Source organism: Antrostomus carolinensis, unplaced genomic scaffold (genome assembly GCF_000700745.2).
Source record: "Antrostomus carolinensis isolate BGI_N321 unplaced genomic scaffold, ASM70074v2 scaffold6414, whole genome shotgun sequence".
Classification (NCBI taxonomy): Eukaryota; Metazoa; Chordata; class Aves; order Caprimulgiformes; family Caprimulgidae; genus Antrostomus; species Antrostomus carolinensis.
In genome coordinates this window covers 102,554-122,376 of record NW_010311311.1, presented here as the reverse complement: position 1 = coordinate 122,376, position 19,823 = coordinate 102,554, and the positions used below count along the sequence as shown (strand labels likewise).

The window sequence follows — 19,823 nt, the reverse complement described above, 5'->3', positions numbered from 1 at the left end:
TACTAGAAAAGGAGGTTTCAAAATAGAGGAGTTGCAGCTTACAACATTCATGGGATAGGGGAACGTGCATCGCACAAGTCTCTGTTCGCTGTTTTGCAGTCTCAGCTTGTAGTTCTAATGGAAATGGTGTGGTGTTTCTGTATTAACTGGTCTCAGTAGGGCAGCCATTTTTTGCAACATTTTAGACCTTCTCAAATCTCAATTAAATTTAGCTTTGCAGATACTGTTGACAACTGATCTTTTTGCTTTCACAGACGTTTTTTGGCTGTTTGAAGACTGGAGGGAAGTTATCGTGAGGGAGAAACTATGCTGAAAGAAATAATATTCAGCTTCAGTCTCAAAATTTTTACCAGCTTGCAGTCTGAACCTCTGCTTTGTCTTAAGCATTGCAAGCGCTCAAAACCCATTCCTGCCCAAGTAAATCTCTGTGAAACGTATCAAAAGTTTCACATCTCTGTCTGGAAGAGAGGATGTTCCCACTGTGGTTATAGTCAAAGAGGCTGATTGTTGAATATGGTCTTGCATGTCTAGCAGGAAGAAGGTTTGAAGAGGTCATAGTTTTCTTTTCAAAACAAATGTGACATGTTGCTTCCCTGCTGTAGTGGAACGGTTTCTAATCTTGTCATTGTGTGTCTTTGGTATTCACATGTCATCTCATTCAGAGGACCCAGGTGTTCTTGAATACAAAGTTTTATTTAAAATGTCAGCCTTGGTAAGGAATCTGTTCCAGCCTGTAGAGATTATAGTCCTCCAACTCGCAGACACCCACAAGAGCCTTAAAAAAAAATAGAAAGAAACCAAGACTGCTTTTATTTTGTTGCATCCTGTGGACAGTACAGTTCTGGAATGCCCTTGTGGACTTGAGTTGAATTACTTCTGTCAGGCAAGAACTTCTGATAAATTAACTAGTCAGGTGAGGTATAAGGGGTCATCAGGAGTAGTCATGCAGTCTGAATAGGTGATCTGATAGAGAGCCTCATGCTTGGAACAGTGCTCAGAACTGGTGTCAGAATTGTCTTATGATAAAGCCTGTGTAAGAAAAGAAAAGCTGTCGCCATTTCCTATGCAGTACAGGTGCAGACTTTGTACTGACTTTGTATTCTGTGATTCACTACAGCCTCTGTAACCTGCTTCGGTCACATTAGACATTTTTTCAGTTTATGTAACCTGGGTCCGTTATGTGTGTTCAGGCATTTGTGTGTTCCACATTTCAGATTACCAGTGAAGCTTTCATCCTGATGCTTGAACTTGCCAAGCCTTTTTCTATGGATGTCCAATATGTCCAATAGCTGCAAGCCTTGCTTTGTGTTCTTGTAGATTAAGAAATCCTGAGAAAAGAAGTAATCGTCACTCAGCCGTCTGTTTAAAATCTACTGGAGTTGGTGAGAAAGTTGCGTCAGTGATTTGATCAAGCTTGACTTCAAATAAATGGTTCCTTAAACTTGAGAAAGTTAGTGCTTCATTTTCATTCATGTCATGGAGTAGTTTTGCAGGTGAATGTGTCCAGTGACTAGTTTATCAGATAATATGCCTGACACCGCTTTTGGGATACCTGTGGGTAAAAACTTACATAGTGTTAGTGATTCGTTGTTATAACAGATGGAAGGAATGCTATACAGAGGGACCTGGGCAGGCTTGAAAAGTGGGCCCACAGGAACCTAATGAGGTTCAGCAAGGCCAAGTGCAAGGTTGTGTATTTGGGTCGGGGCAATCCCAGGTATCTGTACAGACTGGGAGAAGAATTCATTGAGAGCAGCCCTGCTGAGAAGGACTGGGGAGTCCTGGTGGACAAGAAGCTTGACATGGGCCAGCAGTGTGTGACTGCAGCCTGGAAAGACAACTGTACCCTGGGCTGCATCAAAAGATGGGTGGCGAGCAGGGTGAGGGAGGTGATTGTCCCCCTCTACTCTCCCCATCTGGAGCATTGTGTCCAGGCCTGGAGCCCCTGACGCAAGAACGATGTGGAGCTGTTGGAGCGGGTCCAGAGGAGAGCCATGAAGATGATCAGAGGGCTGGAGCGCCTCTCTTATGAAGACAGGTTTAGGGAACTGGGCTTGTTTAGCTTGGAAAAGAGAAGGCTCTGGGGAGATCTCATTGTGGCCTTCCAGTACTTGAAGGGAGCTTATAAACAGGAGGGAGAAGGACCTTTTACATGGGCAGATAGTGATAGGACAAGGGGAAATGGTTTTAAACTAAGAGAGGGGAGATTTAAGTTAGATATTAGGAGGGAATTTTTCAGCCAGAGGGTGGTGAGGCACTGGAGCAGGTGAACCAGAGAAGCTGCGGGTGCCCCATCCCTGGAGGCATTCAAGGCCAGGTTGCACTGGGCCCTGGGCAACCCTGTCCACAGCAGGGAGGTTGGAACTAGATGATCTTTAAGGTCCTTTCCAACCCGAACTATTCTGTGGTTCCCTTTTCAATATACCGTGAGGGAAGTACACCATTAAGAGGCTGTGGGCACTTTGCATTTATGCTGGGCACTGCATTCCTTTTTTGCTGTGTGGCATGCTAATTTATATTGGAAAAGTTCCATTAACTTCTCATTTAGATACAGTATATTTGGTCTCCAGATGTTGCTGGCATCTGGTTTGTTGTTTTCATTGGCAAATACCTTGCAGCAAGTGTTACAGTGGGAATGCTTATAACATGGGTAACATGAGTACTCATTTTATAAGCAAACCCCTCTCCATTTATTTCTGGGTGTATTTCATGACAGCCTTTATTTTCCTCTCCTATTTTCCCTTTTTTTTTTTTTTTCCTTTTAAACATCATCCTTTGTTCGTGCTCCTGCTGGACTGCAGTTCATCTTTTTTGTTATTATTAGTCCTCAGGTGCATGCAACTGAACATGGGGTCAGTTGATGGCTGATGAGAATCCTTGCAAGATTGCAAATGAGCAGACAGAAAAGAAATGGAAATGTAACTGCTTTTTCTTCTCTCTGTCTTGTGAGCACAGAGCTTCTCAGTGAGGGAGGGTCAGCAGCCCCCAGGTTCTGCTTCTAATGCTTTCAGATTTTTTTTAAGCATTCTACTATAAAAATTACTAAAGTAATTGTAAGCTGTAGCATATCTCTTCTCCCTGTCATGCAAAGGTGATGGTGATTGGGAGTCAGGCCTTAAAAAGTGGTGAAGTTTGTCATTTTATGAAATTATACTGAGTTTCTGTTCCTCTCTTCTCTCTTGTTTTGTCACTTTCCTTGCTCTGCATAGGTTGCTCCACTTCTGCTTCAATTTAGCTGAACCTTCAGAGTTGAGCATTAAATGTTAAAACTCTTGGGCAAAATTATACCTGTTTAAAACCCTCCCCTTAAATGCACCAGCTAAGGAACTTGGGAAGACTGGGAAAGGAAATAGTTGAACAAGAAAGGGAAAGTTAGGTAAGGAAGAATTATTTCTGAGAAGGGTGTATGGGAATCCAGAAGGGCAGGTTGTAAAAATAGTGTCAGAAATGTGCTTATTTTTTTTTTTCTTCCTGTGATACTCAGGTTTGTGATAACAAACCCTGATTAAAATGAGTTTTCTTCTATAAGAATCTGTGCAGGCAGAGCTAGCAGTTATTTTTGACCATCAGTCTCAGTGGAGAGAATGCCAACTCAGTTTACCTGGGTACAACAGTCTGTATTTTCCTTGCTTTTCTCAACACTTGCTGTATGAATATGTCAGAGTATATTTGTATATCTTTTTATCTTCCTATTGTTTTCATATTTCAGAAAACCAAAAAACTGTTCCTGTTCTGTGTGTGAAAGAGAGATACTTTTGCTCGTCTCAGCAAAAATGATATAATGATACATTAAAAATATATTCAACTGAAATGAAATGCAGTAAGTGACCAAGAAGTGTTAAAGAGAACACCCCGATAAAGCAAATACTTATTTACATCCCACACGAGTTCCCATGTGCTTAGCATGTGTAGTTCTTAGGCAATAAAGGACATCATTTGGACGTACTGTTTGTTCCTTCTTATGCCGTTTTCGGCTGATTTTCATATTCAGTTTTAGGAATTGGGAAATTTGCTTTTGACTTCTCTGTGTTGAGCAAATGGATATTTTTTTCCCATCAGCTCTTCAAAGTATAATGAAGCATAAGTACAAATGTCTGTCTTGTGTTCACATTAACCTACAGTCAAACAAGCTACGTAATACCTTGGGTTGAAAGTCCCTTTGGGCTCTGTCAGGTCACTTCCCCCAGCAGATGGGTTCTGTCCCTTTTTCTGAGTCTCGGAAACTGTTTCCTCCTCTTTTCTTGCATGCTCCAGGAGGCTGTCCTTCTGAGGAGGCGTCAGCCAGCAGAGTTGGCATGAGGCTAGCCTGTAGGAACTACTCCATCTGGCCTGTTGTACAGTCTGATGTCATGAAGCGGAGTCCCTTCTACATTAGGCACTTGCAGAGTTGGAGTAAATCTGGACTGCAGCAAGCAGTGATCTCGTAAGCAGACCAGTTGATTACTGTCATACCAAGGCAGTTAGATGGTAAACTTTCCAAAGCAGTAGATAGTTTTTGTTTCGTGAGATCTTTTTTTCTTTCTCTGTCACTGGAACGTGTGTCAAATGGGCTATTGAAAGTCTCACCATTGCTTGAGGGGATAGAAGTGCTTACTTGGGGGTTTGATGAGGTGTATTTTTTTGTTTTACTGATTTAAAATAAAGATAAAAATATCAATTACCAGGTGCATTCACTAACCACTGAATGGCATGTGCAGATGGTAATTCCTGAAGACAGGTGGTGTCTGACACTTGCATTTCTGTTTGCAGCTGGGGCAGGATGATTTTGCAGCAAGGAATGGGAGAGAATGTTCAAATAGTCAGAAGGAATAGGTGCTTGGTCTGGGAAAATAAGAGTGATGGAAAAATTCCTGGGTGATATTTGGGCAAGGAGGGAAACAAGATAGGAAAGAGGAGGAAAAAACCCCTAACAAACCAGAGAATACTACTTATTTCTTTCTGTCAAACTATCTGGTATGTGCTCATCTTTCCACACTAGTGAATCCTGTCTTATCATTGTGAAAATGTGATTGCCCTATAAACAAAACTTTTCTTTTAAATGTAAGCACTGCATGAAGTTATTAATCTCTTGTAAATGCTTGAGGCAGCTTAGCATTAGAGAGAGTACTTTTGGGGATTTTTTTGCATACAAATTAATCTGTCAGACTGTCACATTTAAGACTCTTGACAATTCACATCTGACTGATACCACAAATTATGAAGGCCTGGGCTTAGAACTGAATTAAATCAAAGTGATACTTTGTTTTGGAGAGCAGCGTTGTATTAATTTCACTACAGTTGTTGTCCAGCCCCGAGAGTTGTTTTGGTGAAGACCTGGAATAACTCTTGACCTATTAAAGCTCAAAACCAAGATTTACAATCTGCTGAAGCCATTGTATTAGACATGGTCAGGAAAACGTACAGTGGCATCTAAAGAACAAAAATACAGGCTTGTGGCCAAGGAGAAGACATCATGTATAATTCCAGGAGTAGTTTTTAAGTTTTCTGCCTGTAGCTACCAGTCAGAACAATTCTTTAACCTGCTTGGCAGTTCTCTAAGTTTCTTGTCAGCACTGGCTTTCATACTGTGCATTTCTTTTTTCCAAGTGTTTCCCAGATGGATGTGCAGACTTTATTTGGCTCTCTTCCAACCCTTCCCTCACCTGCTGTTGCCTGTGTGTTGCTTTGTTCTGTTTGCTTCCTTAGCAGAGGCATCGTTGAGCTCTCTTTCTGGTTACTACTCTGTTTCGACTGTTCTTGTATATGTAAGGTATACTTTATGAAACTGATCTGAAGCACCTTTCTCCTTTTAATTTTTTTTCTTTTTTCCTTTTTTATGTGGTTATGAGCTAATTGGGAAAAGTGATTGTATGTGACGTGCCACTGATTGTAGTGTGGGCACAGTACTTACGGATGGTGAATTTAATTTCAGTTCACTGGGAATGTGCTGCCAGGATTGTGCACAGCCTGTGATCTCATGGGAGAAATGCTGAGTGACAACTGGGATTTTCCTTTGCTTTCTTGGTTTCCGCATTCCAGGTTTGTTTGGGAGGAGAAGATCATAGAACCATTGGAATTACTTTAATCAGACTGTGGCATTGACCCTGGTAATGGTATTTGTTTGTTGCAGCTGCAGGATACAAGCACCAAAAATAGAAATATTTAGAAAGTCCTCTGGAGCTTTAATTGCAGCGTAGTTAAAGAGTCAGTGCAAATTTTCAGTTGGTTTAACTTGATATTTTTTTTCCTACAAACTTCTGCGAAGTCATATTTTGTCCTTCCTGAGCTGTTGTGACTTTTAATACCAATGTGAGGTTTTTTTGTCTGTGAAGACATATCCCAGGCAATGCAGTGTTTTGGGGTTATTTTAGTAATCTAGGAGAAAATAGGCTGTAGATATTGCTGGGTGGTTTGGTCTGGTTACCTGTTTTGGTTAATACTCGACTCCTCGGTAGTGCTTAACTCTGACAGCTTCAGAAGAAGAAACCTTATGGCAGTTAGACAGTTTTTCTCTATGGAAAAAGTGACTTTAACTTCCTCAGTTAGAAGGGCGTAGTTTACTTATTTCTCTTGTAAGAGCATGAAAGTTTACATGTTCTAGGTTTATTCCCCCCACACCCCCCTTCTTAAGACTGTTTCTATTGGGCAGAAGGCTAACGCAAACATGAGGTGTCTGTGTCCTTGACCTTCCACTGCCATCACTTTTGGATTCGTTTAACTTCACTTCAACCAGATTTGATTGAGAATCAGAAATGACAGTTGTTGCATTTGCACGGGTTTAATAAGAAAATAAAATCATGAGGCAAAAGAGGAGGGCCTGAAGGAATAAATCTTTGGGGGGAAAAACCAAAACATTGTCCTTTAGAATCATAGAATGGTTTGGATTGGAAGGGACCTTAAAGATCATCCAGTTCCAATCCCCCTGCCATCAGCAGGGACACCTTCCACTAGATCAGGTTGCTCAAAGCCTCATCCAGCCTTTAGGGAAGCTAACTCTGTCCTATAGAAATGTCTGATCCTCTTTGACTAGCAGACTGAACCACTGCCTTGTGGCAAACCATTCCATGGACTTTTTGAACATTTTGTGAAGAGTAATATTGATATGGAAATAAAAAACATCATGTGGATTTCCACTGCTTGTAGTTATTCATATTCTCAAAGGAGTGGGATGGGGAAGGGATGAACCAAGGAGGCTGAATATCATTGTGCAGAACTAGACTAATTGTACTTGATGGAAAAGCAGCTGAAACAGAGAAATGTGATGCATGTTGCTGCTGAGTACAGAGGAGAGAATCTGTCATATTGTAAAATACTAATTGCCAAGTGGATTTTATTTTCAGTTCTGTCATTGTTTTTTGTTTTAGGTCCTTTTTAATATGATTGTGGAAGTGCCTCGTTGGACGAATGCAAAAATGGAGGTAATTTTAAAAAGTACCATGATTACATAGGTATGAAAGTCATGATGATGTGGTGGCTTCCAGTAGTCAGAGTTTAATCAGAGTGTGGATTACTCTTTATGCATAAAATTTTCTCTGTTAAAAAGATAATTTAAAATTGTGCATAGACACTTTCCTTGCAAAAGAAAGTGTTGAGGTTCTAATTTTGTTCCCTTCCACAGGTGAACACTGCTTCTTGCTACCCTTTGGACCTCAGATCGCAGTGTACCTGCACCAGAGTTATAGAGTACTGGCTTGCAGGACATTGTTCAACATTTAGTCTTACTCTTGCTTGCTCATACAGCCTTCCACTCAGAGAATTTAATTCTTCTCATATCTGCTGTGCAGTGTGCTAGGCCAAATTATGACAAATGGAGTTGCAAATGGAAAAGCATTTCCTTGTGACAAAAAAAATATTTAGGAACCTCACTAATTGAAAGTATCTATTCCTGCAGGGAGATGTTCTAAAAGTAGAGCCTAGTGGGTTGTTCCTCTGCGGTTAAAATATAGAAGCTGAGTAATGCTTCATCTCTAGTGTTCATAGGGCATATCCTGGTGAGATCTGTTGTTTTATCTTCCTGAACATTTGTATTAATTTTAGGGATGCTTCCTGGATGCTTTTAAGGAAGTTTGTGGTTGAGCTGTTAACTACTTTGATTATTAAAAATAACACCAAAGAACCTCCCCAGCCTGTTATTTCAGAATTTTTTTTTTCTCCTTTCCCTAATGCTGGAAAATAATTTTAATTTTGTTTACCACCATAGTTGTTATTCTGCAAGCAGGCTTACCTTGGATATTGACCTTGTATTTTAAGATGATGATTTATTGTGGGAGCTGAGTTCTCCTTTGCAGAGTTTCCCTCTGACAATGCTATTTGAGCTCTTTGCGTAAAGGTCAGGTTGCTCTCCTTCCCCTTCTCCTGGCACGTTATGTCAAGCGTAGAAAAGTTTGCTGTCCTGTTAGGTTCAGAAATCAGTGAGTTTAGATTTTCTGGCTTGATAGAGGAGACCAGATGTAATTCTCTGATCTGTAGCTTTTAATATACTTGAAATTTCCTGCCTTCATTGTTAAGGCAGTTGTCTTTCCTTGCCGTCACGTCCTGGCAGTCCTTCAGTCCGGACTGTGGTAAGGTGCTAATACCAGATCTCGTCTGCACCTCCGTGCTGAGATTCCCTCACGTGGAATGGAGAATGTAGGAAATCAAACGTAGCCTTAGGATGAATGTTTCCCACTGTTACATCACCAGTTCCTGATCTCCTGCTCATCAGTTTGTTTTTCTGTTGTTCTTACCTTGATTTTACCAAAGGTGCTTTTCATGAGACTTTTTTCTGCAGTTGTCAGCTACTGCTCTTTGTCCTGGTTTACATCAAGAAAAGGCATTGCTGACCTCCACTTCTGTCAGAGTCCCAGGTGTCATATTCACTGTTAAGTTATGACCAGAAGCAGGTAGAATCAAGCATGAAACAAGAAATGAGTGAACCTTGATCTCAGCTCTTGAGGAGGGTGTACTTGTGGAATAAGTGCATGCTATTGGCAGTTTGGTGGGGTTTGAAAAGGTGCAATTCCTTGGGGATGGCTTTGGTGGTGGTGCTTTAGGTAAATTACAGGGATGTTGTAAAATGAATATGGACTAAGGGCTGTGTATCACCTGAGCCAGTGTAACCATCTGAGCCTGTAACAAATGCGATGCCATTCAGATGAGTGTTTGTAAGCAAGAGCCAAGCTAATGCAGATTGGGTTGTGGTGTGGAGTGTCAAAAGGGTAGTTAGAGTCAATTAGCTGATGGTTGGTAGGTAACTTATATGGCAGTGGGTTAGTATTCAAGGTTTTGGGGCGGATAATAACAATAATAAACTGTTCAGCTTTAATTAGTTCAGTCCTAGCTTAGCTTGTTCCAAATCTGTGTTAAGTTGGTGTTTGGTGACTATGCAGAACTTGAGCTTACTAGAAGGCTTTCGTATGCTGAGAGGCGATGGAGGGAAGGGAGGAGAGCAATGAACAGAGGGGGAGAAGAAAATGAAACATTTCCTCTGTTACTGTCACAATCCCTGTTGTCAGAAGAACTTTTGCCACCATTTGCATGTCTGTTGAACTTTTACTATAAAGTGCAAGAGCTTCTAACTTAGATTCCTTTCAGTATTTATGTTTGACCATGACAATCTCTTTGTAAATGTATGACTTTCTATTCTAGATAAATTTTTTTCCTTGCATACTTCACAACATTATTTAAAACCTTAATAAGCTGCTTTTTGAACGTGACCCTTGAGATTTAGAGTGAGGCCGTTGTACTTTTAATACTTCTCAAACCACAAGTACATGCTCCCAGATGTCTTTTTCTAACTGGTTGGGTACAGAAGGACTTGCTTTCCATTTTACCATTCTCTCTTTCTCTCTGTGTGTCTCTTTTTTTTTTTTTTTCCTCCCCATTATCTGCTTAGATTGCCACTGAGGAGCCGTTGAATCCCATTAAACAAGATATAAAGAAAGGCAAGCTTCGATACGTTGCAAATATCTTTCCTCACAAGGGTTATATTTGGAATTATGGTGCCCTCCCACAGGTAACATTTTTGTTATAATGGTGAAAGTTTTCTGTCTTCTGTGTAAATTGCCTTGTAAATCTTGGGTACTGCCTGAATGCAAATCAGTTGCAAGAGGGATGTTTCTCTTTGATGCATTTGTAAATTAGGATTTTTTTTATGGTGAGCTTTATCGTGTCCATAAATTTTGATCAGAATTTGGATGTGGGTATAAATATGTGCTATGTTTCAGGAAGGAGTTAAATGATCAAGAACTCTCGAATCTTTAGTCTGCATATCTGTAGTGACAGAATTAAACTGTCGTGGTCTGCTATTCAAGAATACTTTGTCACGTTGCCCTTTTCTGCTTAAACAAGGCATTTTTAAAAAAACTAATTTATGATTTGCATGTTTTGCAGCATAAATTTTAATTGGGATTTCTTAATATCTTTAACAAAGAGAAACACAAGGGCTGTTCTTTAGATTAAACCTCAACTGCCTTAGTTAACTTTTCTCTGAACTGTAAGACTGTACTGATCATGACACATTCAAAATTTTGAGCCTTGAAAAAGCCCAACTACTGGCTGAAATTTTGAGCATAATGAGAAGTTTTAAACTTTCTTAATTTCTGTTAGTAACACATTGGACTTAAATTAGTACTGAAGAACATGATGGAGCTAGAAGAGAGTAATTTATTTTCATTACATTTAGCTGCATAAGCAGTGAAAGTTTACTTCTGAAAATCTGATTATGTATTTGATCCCTGAAGAGGAGATACCAGGCAGGTGCTGGAGCATAGCAACCAAGTTCTTACCCAGTCAGCAGTCTCAGTAGACAAGTTCCCAAGTAGCTATAGTTGGGAAGCAGTTCCATTTAATGTTTTGAAATTCATGTGTGCCTTAGTACAAAGCCAAAATTAAACATTTGAATATTTTCCTGCACAAAGTGCATTATTTTGGGCCTGAATAACACTTTCCCCAGGAGAAATGTTTAGCTCCCCTTCTTACCTTGTGGGTCAGAGGGGGCTGGAGATAATTGTAATTTTTATTTTCTGTAGTAACTTTAAATTTCCAGTTGGATCATTACACCTCCAGTTGTGGAAGTCTACTCCAGGTCCCTACGAACAGCTGTAACAAACAAAGTCCAATTCAGTGTCTCTGTCACAAGAGGACTTTTGATCAGGATCAGCAGTTGCCAGAAGTTCAGCCCTAGTATATGGCTTAAAGATCTGTATTTATGTGTGCTCTTTAATGCTGTGGAACAGAGAAGGAGAAAAAAATGACAGTAGGACTATCATTATTGCAGAGTTGCTGTACTGTCCAGAGAACAATACCATTCCTAGTGAGCTTTCCTTCTAACCTACAGATGGAGGGGTGCAGCTGGGCAGGAGAATGGTACTGGTACAATGCAGCCTTAAATAAAAAGCACTCTGGATGAGTATGGAAAAATAAGTTTAAATTCTCTCTTAACTCCACTTAAGCAATTTTTTGGTAATGATTCTGCTACCTAAACACCTGAGCATTTACTTTTCACCATTCTGCCTTTTAGTATCAGTCAAGTTCTCAAATCAAGTTTGAGATGGAGGTTTGATTGTGGACAGCAGGAGCTAACAGTATAGCTCCTTGGAAACAAAGTTTTATAACATCTTTTCAACAAAACTTCATTGGACTCAAAATTCTTACCAGGAAAACTTCTCAACTTTAGAATGAGTTACTCATTACTAACCTGTAGGAGACAAAACAAGTACTAGTCTAGTACTTAAGTGAGTATAACTTGGCTATGATTACTTGCTTGTACAGAGCTCAGAGCAGAGATTTGAACTTCCCTCCTGGAGAAGCTTCTTCAGCCTTAAGCTGTTGGCTGTTCTTGGGAATGTACAAACCTCAAAATACTCAAATATTTCATACCTAAATCCAAAAATTTTAAAAAGCTAATTGGGTGCTGACAAATCCATATCTAGGGAGTTTGGTTAGCTCAAAGCATAGATGTTTTTGAAAGCAACTTCAGTTAGTGCCATGGTATTTAAAGAGTAAAATAAGAATGTTATTGTAGGATGTCCTAGCTTAATCCCACAACCACTAGCAACCAGAAAAATACATAATGCAGGGTCCTCGGATGTGTTAATCACTGCAGTTTGACAGTGTGTCTGTTGAGTCACAGATGCAGTTAGTATTTTAGTTACTATGTCCTCAGTAATCCTCATGTTACTTCTCCTGAGTATGAGGATGAGTTACTCAATGTCATTGTGTTGGCTGTTTTGTTTGTTTTTTCTTTTCCCATTGAGCAAGCCTGTTCCCAGAAAGCTGATGGTTTTTATTGGTGTTTTTATTAGTCTTAGTAATTTAGTGGTTAGATGAATTGCAATTGCAGATCAGCCAGTAACTGATAATTCTCTTTCCTTTGACAGACCTGGGAAGATCCAAACCGTACAGATAAGACAACAGGATGTTGTGGGGATAATGATCCTATTGATGTTTGTGAAATTGGTTCAAAGGTGTGTCTTTATCAGGATTAATGTAATTTATCAAGGTTAATTTAATAATTTGGTAACAGCTTTTGGAAGAAGAGGGCAGAAAACAGGAAAAGATGATCTCAGAGGATGACAAAAAATATGAATAGAGGATCTGCAGAAGGAATAGGTAAGGAATGGGATTTTTTAAAAGGAGAAAAAAGCAGGATTTGGTAAAGTTGGTGTACTGGATAAAAGGGAAAAGAAGATAACACCACCTCAAAGTTCTGTGGCTGGACAGTGAGTTTTGGGTGAAGGAGGAGGGCGTTAAGATTCTTGGGGAAGGAAAAGATTTCTTTCTCTTTCCCCTGTTAGCAGTACTGGAGCTAGGAATAGGTTTCTGAAAGATGAACAAGTATGGCAGCATCATGCACATAAAATTACAAGGTCAGACCCACAGAGGAGGTAGGTTTGAGATTTCTCATGTGTGCAAATGGGAGTAGATCCCTCTTCTCTAGAGGAGAAGACAGGAACCTGTTGCATTGTTGCAGAGTGATGAGATATGGAGTGGGTGGATGAAAAAGGTGCAGCAAACGCCATTAGTTAGATACGGGGGAATGGTTTAGCTCACTGAAAGAAAATTCTACATATCTGGAGGTAGTAAAGAATGGAGCAGTCCTCCATGGTATCAAAGACTGGGTTATGAAACAAATGAGTTTGGAAGAGGGATTTCTTCAGATATTTTAGGTAAGGGGAAAATTAATTGGTGACCTCAATGAAGATAGCTTTATTTGAGGAAAGGAACCTAAAACTGAATTTTAAGGGATCCAGAAAGAGTTATCAAGGGAATATTAGCTGGTGGGGAGAAGGTTCCCAAGAAAATGCAAAGGAGAGTTGTGCTGATATTTCTGGGGAAGAGGTGTGTGTTTATTTGTGTGTATTGGAGTCTAGAGGAAAGAACAGTAAGAGATAGATTGAGACCAAGGGTTGAGAAAGTAGAAAGTCAAGAGGTAGGAAGAAGTTAAAAAATGAGTATGAGATACTCTTAACTTACAGTTTGGGGTGAAGATCAAGAAGATGTGAGGGAGGTATGATAGAAGAGAAGGAAAAGCTTTCTAGCTTGTGTTGTCTAATTAAATACATGCTGGCTGGAGAATTGAGGGTTGAAGAACAGCAGTGGTGGGAGAAAGGCTAGTAATGTTAATAGATGTGTACTGGGTTTGTGGATCGATCTTGCAGTTCTGTTAACTGCTGTTCAAAAATGTAGTAAAACTATTTTGTAAGGTAAAAGATAAATTCTGTGTAGTGTTTTCCAAATCTTTGTGAGATTATGTTCTGTTTCAGATTCGTTCTTCTGGTGAGATTGTTCAGGTGAAGGTCTTGGGTGCTTTAGCTCTTGTCGATGAAGGAGAGACAGATTGGAAGATAATTGCTATTAGTGTGGATGACCCAGAAGCTCAGAAAATCCATGGCAAGTATTTTTGTCTTTCTTAATGCAAATTATGTCAGCAGCTTGCGCAGTAGAATGGTACCTGAGTTTAGGCTGCCCAGGACAAGAAGAGGCAGACAGTTGAAAGGCAAGACTTCTTTTTTTTTTCTTTGTTGTTTAAGTCAGGTGCTTCCATCAAGGAGTGTGTATGTGCTTTCACACTAAGCTTTTGAAAAGGTTCACTTGGATTTTCAAGAGGACCTGTCATGCGAAAAGTCTGAAACACAACTGCCTTAGAAAGTGACCTCTTAAAATTACAGGCTTATCTCCTGTGTAATAGTACATATTTACCTACTCGGATTATGTAGCCCACTGCTATTTTCCTCGTTGAAAGTGTTTGTTCCTTTTATATTTGCAGGCATTGTGCTGCCTTCTGAAAAGGGCTGTACATTTCCAATGTTTTGTCACTTGTAACTGGGTTACTTCCAGGGTTTGTTGCCTAGGATTAGGTTTCACCTTTTAGCTAGAAAAATTTGTGAAGTAAACTACTAATGCAGCTCCCTAGTATTAACCTTGATGATGACTAGCTGTGCGGGGGCGAAACATCTTGTCCAGACTTGTCCTCCTTGTGACCATGGTTCTGGTATCCACATGGGATTTAAGTACTAAAATGTGTCTATATGAATAACGAGTGAGGTGTAATTCTGCTTGCAGACTGTTCATTAAGAAGATGATGCAGATGTGTTGAACCTGCAGGGAGTTAGGTTTTTATGGCACAGGTAAAGTGCAGCTTTTCTCTGGCTACATGGAGGTTTATTTCCTCAAATGCAATGTTTCTGGGAGTCATGAGAGTTAAGTGAGGAGGTTTGACTACAAGTTGGTGATGGTAATGAGACCAAAAACCGTATGTGCTATCAGGTATGTACGATAAAAGCCTACTCTCTGTTGATAGGGAGCACCATGGCACAGGATGACCTTTCTGTAGGAATAGGGCTATCCAGTAGCTTTTTAAGGAATTATGTTTCTCTGCCACTGGGGCTTTTTCCTGGTTTCTGAATGTAAAGTAAGTATATCACTGGAATGGCCCTTCATTCTCAGTTTTTTTGCAGGTTACTTTCACGTGGAGAATACTTGGCTTGTGGGGAAAGAAGGGGAGAAGAGGAAATGAGGAAAAGGAAACTCTTGGGTTGATGCTGATTAAAATCATTGGGCAGATGAATTACTACATAGTGTTTATGACTCTTTAACTACTTTCACAGTTAGAGATTAAGAAGTTCAGCTTAAGGAAATAGTAAGTAATAGTTTGCTGTTAATATTAGTATCAATTTAAACCTCTCTAATGTGCAGTAAAATGCTGTATAAGTGTCAGTAGTTAAAAGACAAGTAATTAGCACTTCATTTCTATACACTGTTCTGTTTAACTCTTACCTCTTTTTCCTTAATGATTTCTGAGAGAGTTTAATCAGAAAAGCAAGTGAGAGAACTTGAAAAGAGTCCACTAAGTAGGGTAAAACTGGGCCATTTTATGCCAGTTGGTTAAGTAACTCTATTTGAAAGCCTTCTGTTTTGTTTTTTTTCAGGTAATGACTGATTTGTGTCAGCTGTGTTACAGCTTTATTTTGTTTGGGAGGGGAGCAAGAGTTTTAGAAGGGCAAACCTGTAGTTGATTCCTGTGTGCATCTTTTCTTAGCAGAGAATAGATGCAAAACTGCAAGAAGAGAACTGTCCTTCTGAGGTTCAGAGAAGTGCAGAAATGTTTACCCAGTTCAGTATGATTTCCTTTTGGGACTGGAGTTGCAGTCCAGGATTTATAAAAGGAAAAAAAAAAAAAAAAAAAGCCCCCATCTGCTTTCACAAAACATGACTAGCTTGCAGTGTTTAACAGCAATCTTTCTTCAGTCTGAAAACAAACAAATCTGTTGGAGTAGGCAGTACAGTATGTCCTTTTATACTTGTTTTCCCCCTTCCCAAATATGTTAATTATTTCAGTATAAAGGGATAGCAGCTACAGGTAAAACTGGCATCTCCCTCAATAACGGATGTGCTGCTGTGTTACAGGGGTGACCTCCTAGGGAAGGGTGAAGCTAAGTGTTGCCTTCTAAGTCTGTCCAGTCATTTCTGTATCATTTGCTAAATATTTGAATTGGACTGAGAATCATCACATTTGCTTTCAGCTCAGTATGTGCACAGCCCCCACTGAACATTTGGAAAAGATAATTCCAAGACACCAGAATGGTGATTACTTGCAAACCCTGTTCTGAGCCCGTGCAGTGTGTTAACTCCTCTTGCTCCTCTAAGCACACCCCAGATACTCTGTATATTCTCCTTCTGGGATTGAGAGCATCCTCATAAATGCCATTGATTTTTCTGAGATTTCACAGAACTTACAACTGAGTGGTCCCAACTTCTGAGCAGTTCTCGTTGTTTATTCATAGTGCTCCACTGTAGTGTGTCCTGCAGGCATTTATTGATAAATACTGGTTTAAATTGGAAACCCTGCCTAGAACTCTCTTCTAGACAGAGCGATGAGAAACTGTAGTTTATAATGATGATACCCAAGAATGATGAGCATTGCTTAGCACCTATTCAAGAGGGAACTGTGTCATCAGTGGGAGTAACAGGGGTTTAGTGTCTTTTTGGACTGACTTTGAACGGTAATCTGTTTGAAATTATAGCACTTAATACTGGTGGGTATGGGGACAATCCCACTGCAAATACAAGCTGTATGTCAGATGCCTGTATTTGTGTGAGAAGATTTCTGTTAGACTAAAACTGGACATCTTCAAATTTGTCTTCAATAAGACCTCTCTTTGTAGCTACCTGAAAACCACTTCATTGTCTTTCTGCTCAGGCAGTTGCTACACAGATATACAGATATATCCATATATATATCTGGGTAGCCTAGATATATTCAACAGTGGTTGGTGATGTCTGTGGCCTTGTTGCACTGCCATTTCCTGGCACTGGTATAGTTAACTGTGCTATGTTGCCATGCTCCTTTTTCCAATGTGCAACCCAAGACTGGCTTTTTGAATTAAGCAATCAAACCCTAAATGGGAAAAACAAAGCATATTGCATTCTTTGTACCATATATTGTTACAGCCCCTTGCATGTGAGTGTATTTATATGCAGAGCAGCAGCAGAGGCCCTGAAAACCTTTGTTGTGGATTTGTGTAAGCATTCAATATAAATAAATTAATTATCTGTACTGAGGCTCCCCTCCTACCCCCTCACATCAGGCTGCACAAAATACACCAAATGCCTTTATATGGAATGTAGCTGCTGCTTCCTGTAAATGTTTATAAGATGTTATTAAAAACATATGTCCTCTCTTCCCACAGACCTTGTTTAGAAAGCTTGCTGCAAGCATGTTGTTTTAGCTTTGCTTGCAAGAAGCAGCATCTGTTGTACTAAAAATGGTAGTTTTGTACAAATGCTTTTGTTGCTTTCTTTTCTAAAGCCAGATAGAATTGGCCTTTGCATTGGCTCGCTCCCTTAACATAGAGCTAGCAGCAGTTGTTTGTGCCAGCCTCTAGAGAGTTTCCTTATTGAGACTAAACTGCAACCCTTAATGTGATTAGCCATCTCTTTTTAACCCTTGGTGCTTTACTTTGGTGCCCAGAAAAATGGGACCTGTGGTTGTATGTAGGCAGTATAAAGAAATCACCAGCTAGAGCCCAGTGGGTACGTGCTGATAATGTACCTGCAGGAGCCTGACCTTTCTGCTCTGTCACTCTGAGCAGGGCTTGCTTGCAGAGTTGAAACCATGTTGGGCCAGGTACGTGATTGATACTTGCTCAACTCCCTTTAGACATCGGTGTGAGTACACAGCTCTAAGGGAAGGTAAGCAGTCGGAGTCAGAAAGAGGCGTCTAACAGCGTCTCTTGCAGAAAACACATCCATCTTCTTTTTTTTAATCATAATATGCAGCGAGCTTCTATAGATATTAGTGCAATAAATCACTGTACTGCTTATTGTGATCTTTTACCTTTCTTTTCTTCTGTTTTCTGAGTATATTTTTCTTCTTTTCACCCTGATGTCCCAAAGATGCTGTTTGGATTTCAAAGTGGAGGACAAGCTATCTTTCAAACTTTTCTATGGCATCTTTTAATGAACTGAAGAGGTAGCTGTTGAGTGATGCGAGAGCTGCTGTTTTCCTTATATTTTGTGCTGCGTGCCGACTCCACAGAACAGGATTGATTTTGCCACCAACTCCCATTGGCATTTGTTTTGGTTTTGGTTGCTTGTTGTTTTGTTTGGGTTTTTTTTTTTTCCAACCATTTAAGCTTCATTTGGTGCCCCATAGCTGTCCTTCCTAATAACAAACAGTGAAGTGAAGCATGAGAATGAAGGAGAATAACTTGCAAGGAACCAAGGAAATAAAAGCAACAACTGTCTTCCCTTTCAAGTCCTTGAAAACAGAATATGTAGCAGCCAGTACTTTATAATGCTGTAGCCTGGTTCTGTGTAGTCATTTTACCTAGGCAATGCATTTTCCAGTAGAGAGAGTGTGAAATTCAGAGAGATGATTCTATCCATGAAGATGGTCATTCCTGTCTTAAGGATGTAATGAAAACCTGCCCCAAAGCCTATTCTAATATGAGACACATATAAAGAAATATAAACAAAGCCTATAAATAAGGAAACAACAGATGAGGAAGGGCTCTCAAGTGTCAGTAGAAAATGAAGCACTTTCGATGAACAGTTTTTATGGGAATAGGAGGCAAATAACCAAGCAGGAAGAATGGCGAACTAGCATTAGGAGAGAAGTTTGCTGGAACGGGAACCGGAAAAAAGGAGCAGCAGTCTGAGGCAGTATGCTTGAATTTAGGCAGTGTCTGGAGATGGAGACCTGGAGGTCATCTACTGCTGGGAGCCAAGGAAATTGCTGCAGCAGCTTGGTTTGCTTTACAGACTTGAGGAGATACCGTCTCTTAAACAAGTACTAGAAATTGTAAGTTCAAACCTCACAAGAGGAGGAGATGACAAGGACTCAAGATGGAAGGAGGGATGTTCCCTTGCTTGGAGAGAACAGAATGATACACTGCAGCCCTCAAATTGGTTTGAATTAGAGCTGCACTTTTATTAGTGCCCATCCTGCCTCCAACCAAGACCCCACCCTTTCCTAAATCATTCCTTCTTGGTTGGTCTCACCCACCCACCCCAGTGAAAAGCTTCTTGTACTTTTAAACGTATTCCAGCTAGAAGACCTGCCTCCAGCACAGCCTTATGTGCCCTTGCTTTTTTCTGGGATTCTGCCAGTGAAACTCCCTAATCTTCTACAGGCAGATGGCCAGCAGCCAAGCTCAGAGTGTGTTTTACTCCGAGTCCATAAACACGTAGCTCTATTAAGTGTGTGCAGAAGCAAAAATTTACATAGGGTTCTTCAAAGTTTTATGTTTTATTCTTTGGGTAGTGTGTGTGATCCAGTGGAATTAGGGAGTGGCATCTATCAGATTCCTGTGAGCACTCAGCATATCTTCTCACATAGGTTTGGTCTCACAGTTCAGACCACATGTCATCTCTCTTGGTGGTCTGCAGAGAATTGAATGGTCTGTAGCACAAGACTTTTTCCCTTCTCTTACTGTTCTCTTTAGAAATACTTTAGTGTCTGTGTTCAGGTCCACAGACTAGATTTTAAAAAGACATTTAGGCACTTAAAGGTTGAAAGCACATGACTGGGTGTCAATTCCATGGACTAAGCAGCTCTGAAAATCTGTTGTATAGGAGTGTGGCGGTTTAACCCACAGGTAAGACCATGTGGTCCTGCACTCGCTCCCTCCTACCCAGTGAGTTGGGAAGGGAATCACAACGAAGGGGCACGGATTAGAATGAGGACAGGGACAGGTCACTCACCGGTTATGATCATGGGCAAAAAAGACTCAATTTGGGGAAGAAAAATCAATTTAATTCATTAGCAATCATTTGAGTAGCACAGTGAGACAAAACAACCACATTTTTAAGACACCTTGCCCCACCCCTCCCTTCTTCCTGGGCTCAAATCACTTTGTTCC

The 19,823-nt window shown here is 40.2% G+C and overlaps 1 protein-coding gene across 1 annotated transcript in view; it reads left to right on the top strand.

Annotated features, from left to right (window-relative positions):
- Nucleotides 1-19,823, top strand: part of LOC104523952 (inorganic pyrophosphatase 2, mitochondrial) — a 35,563-nt gene that overhangs the window by 3,803 nt on the left and 11,937 nt on the right. The window contains exons 3-6 of the mRNA XM_010166689.2: nucleotides 7,344-7,397; nucleotides 9,854-9,973; nucleotides 12,339-12,425; nucleotides 13,725-13,851. Coding sequence (XP_010164991.2) covers nucleotides 7,356-7,397; nucleotides 9,854-9,973; nucleotides 12,339-12,425; nucleotides 13,725-13,851 — 376 coding nt within the window. The 5' untranslated portion in view covers nucleotides 7,344-7,355. The remainder of the gene's footprint in view (nucleotides 1-7,343; nucleotides 7,398-9,853; nucleotides 9,974-12,338; nucleotides 12,426-13,724; nucleotides 13,852-19,823) is intronic.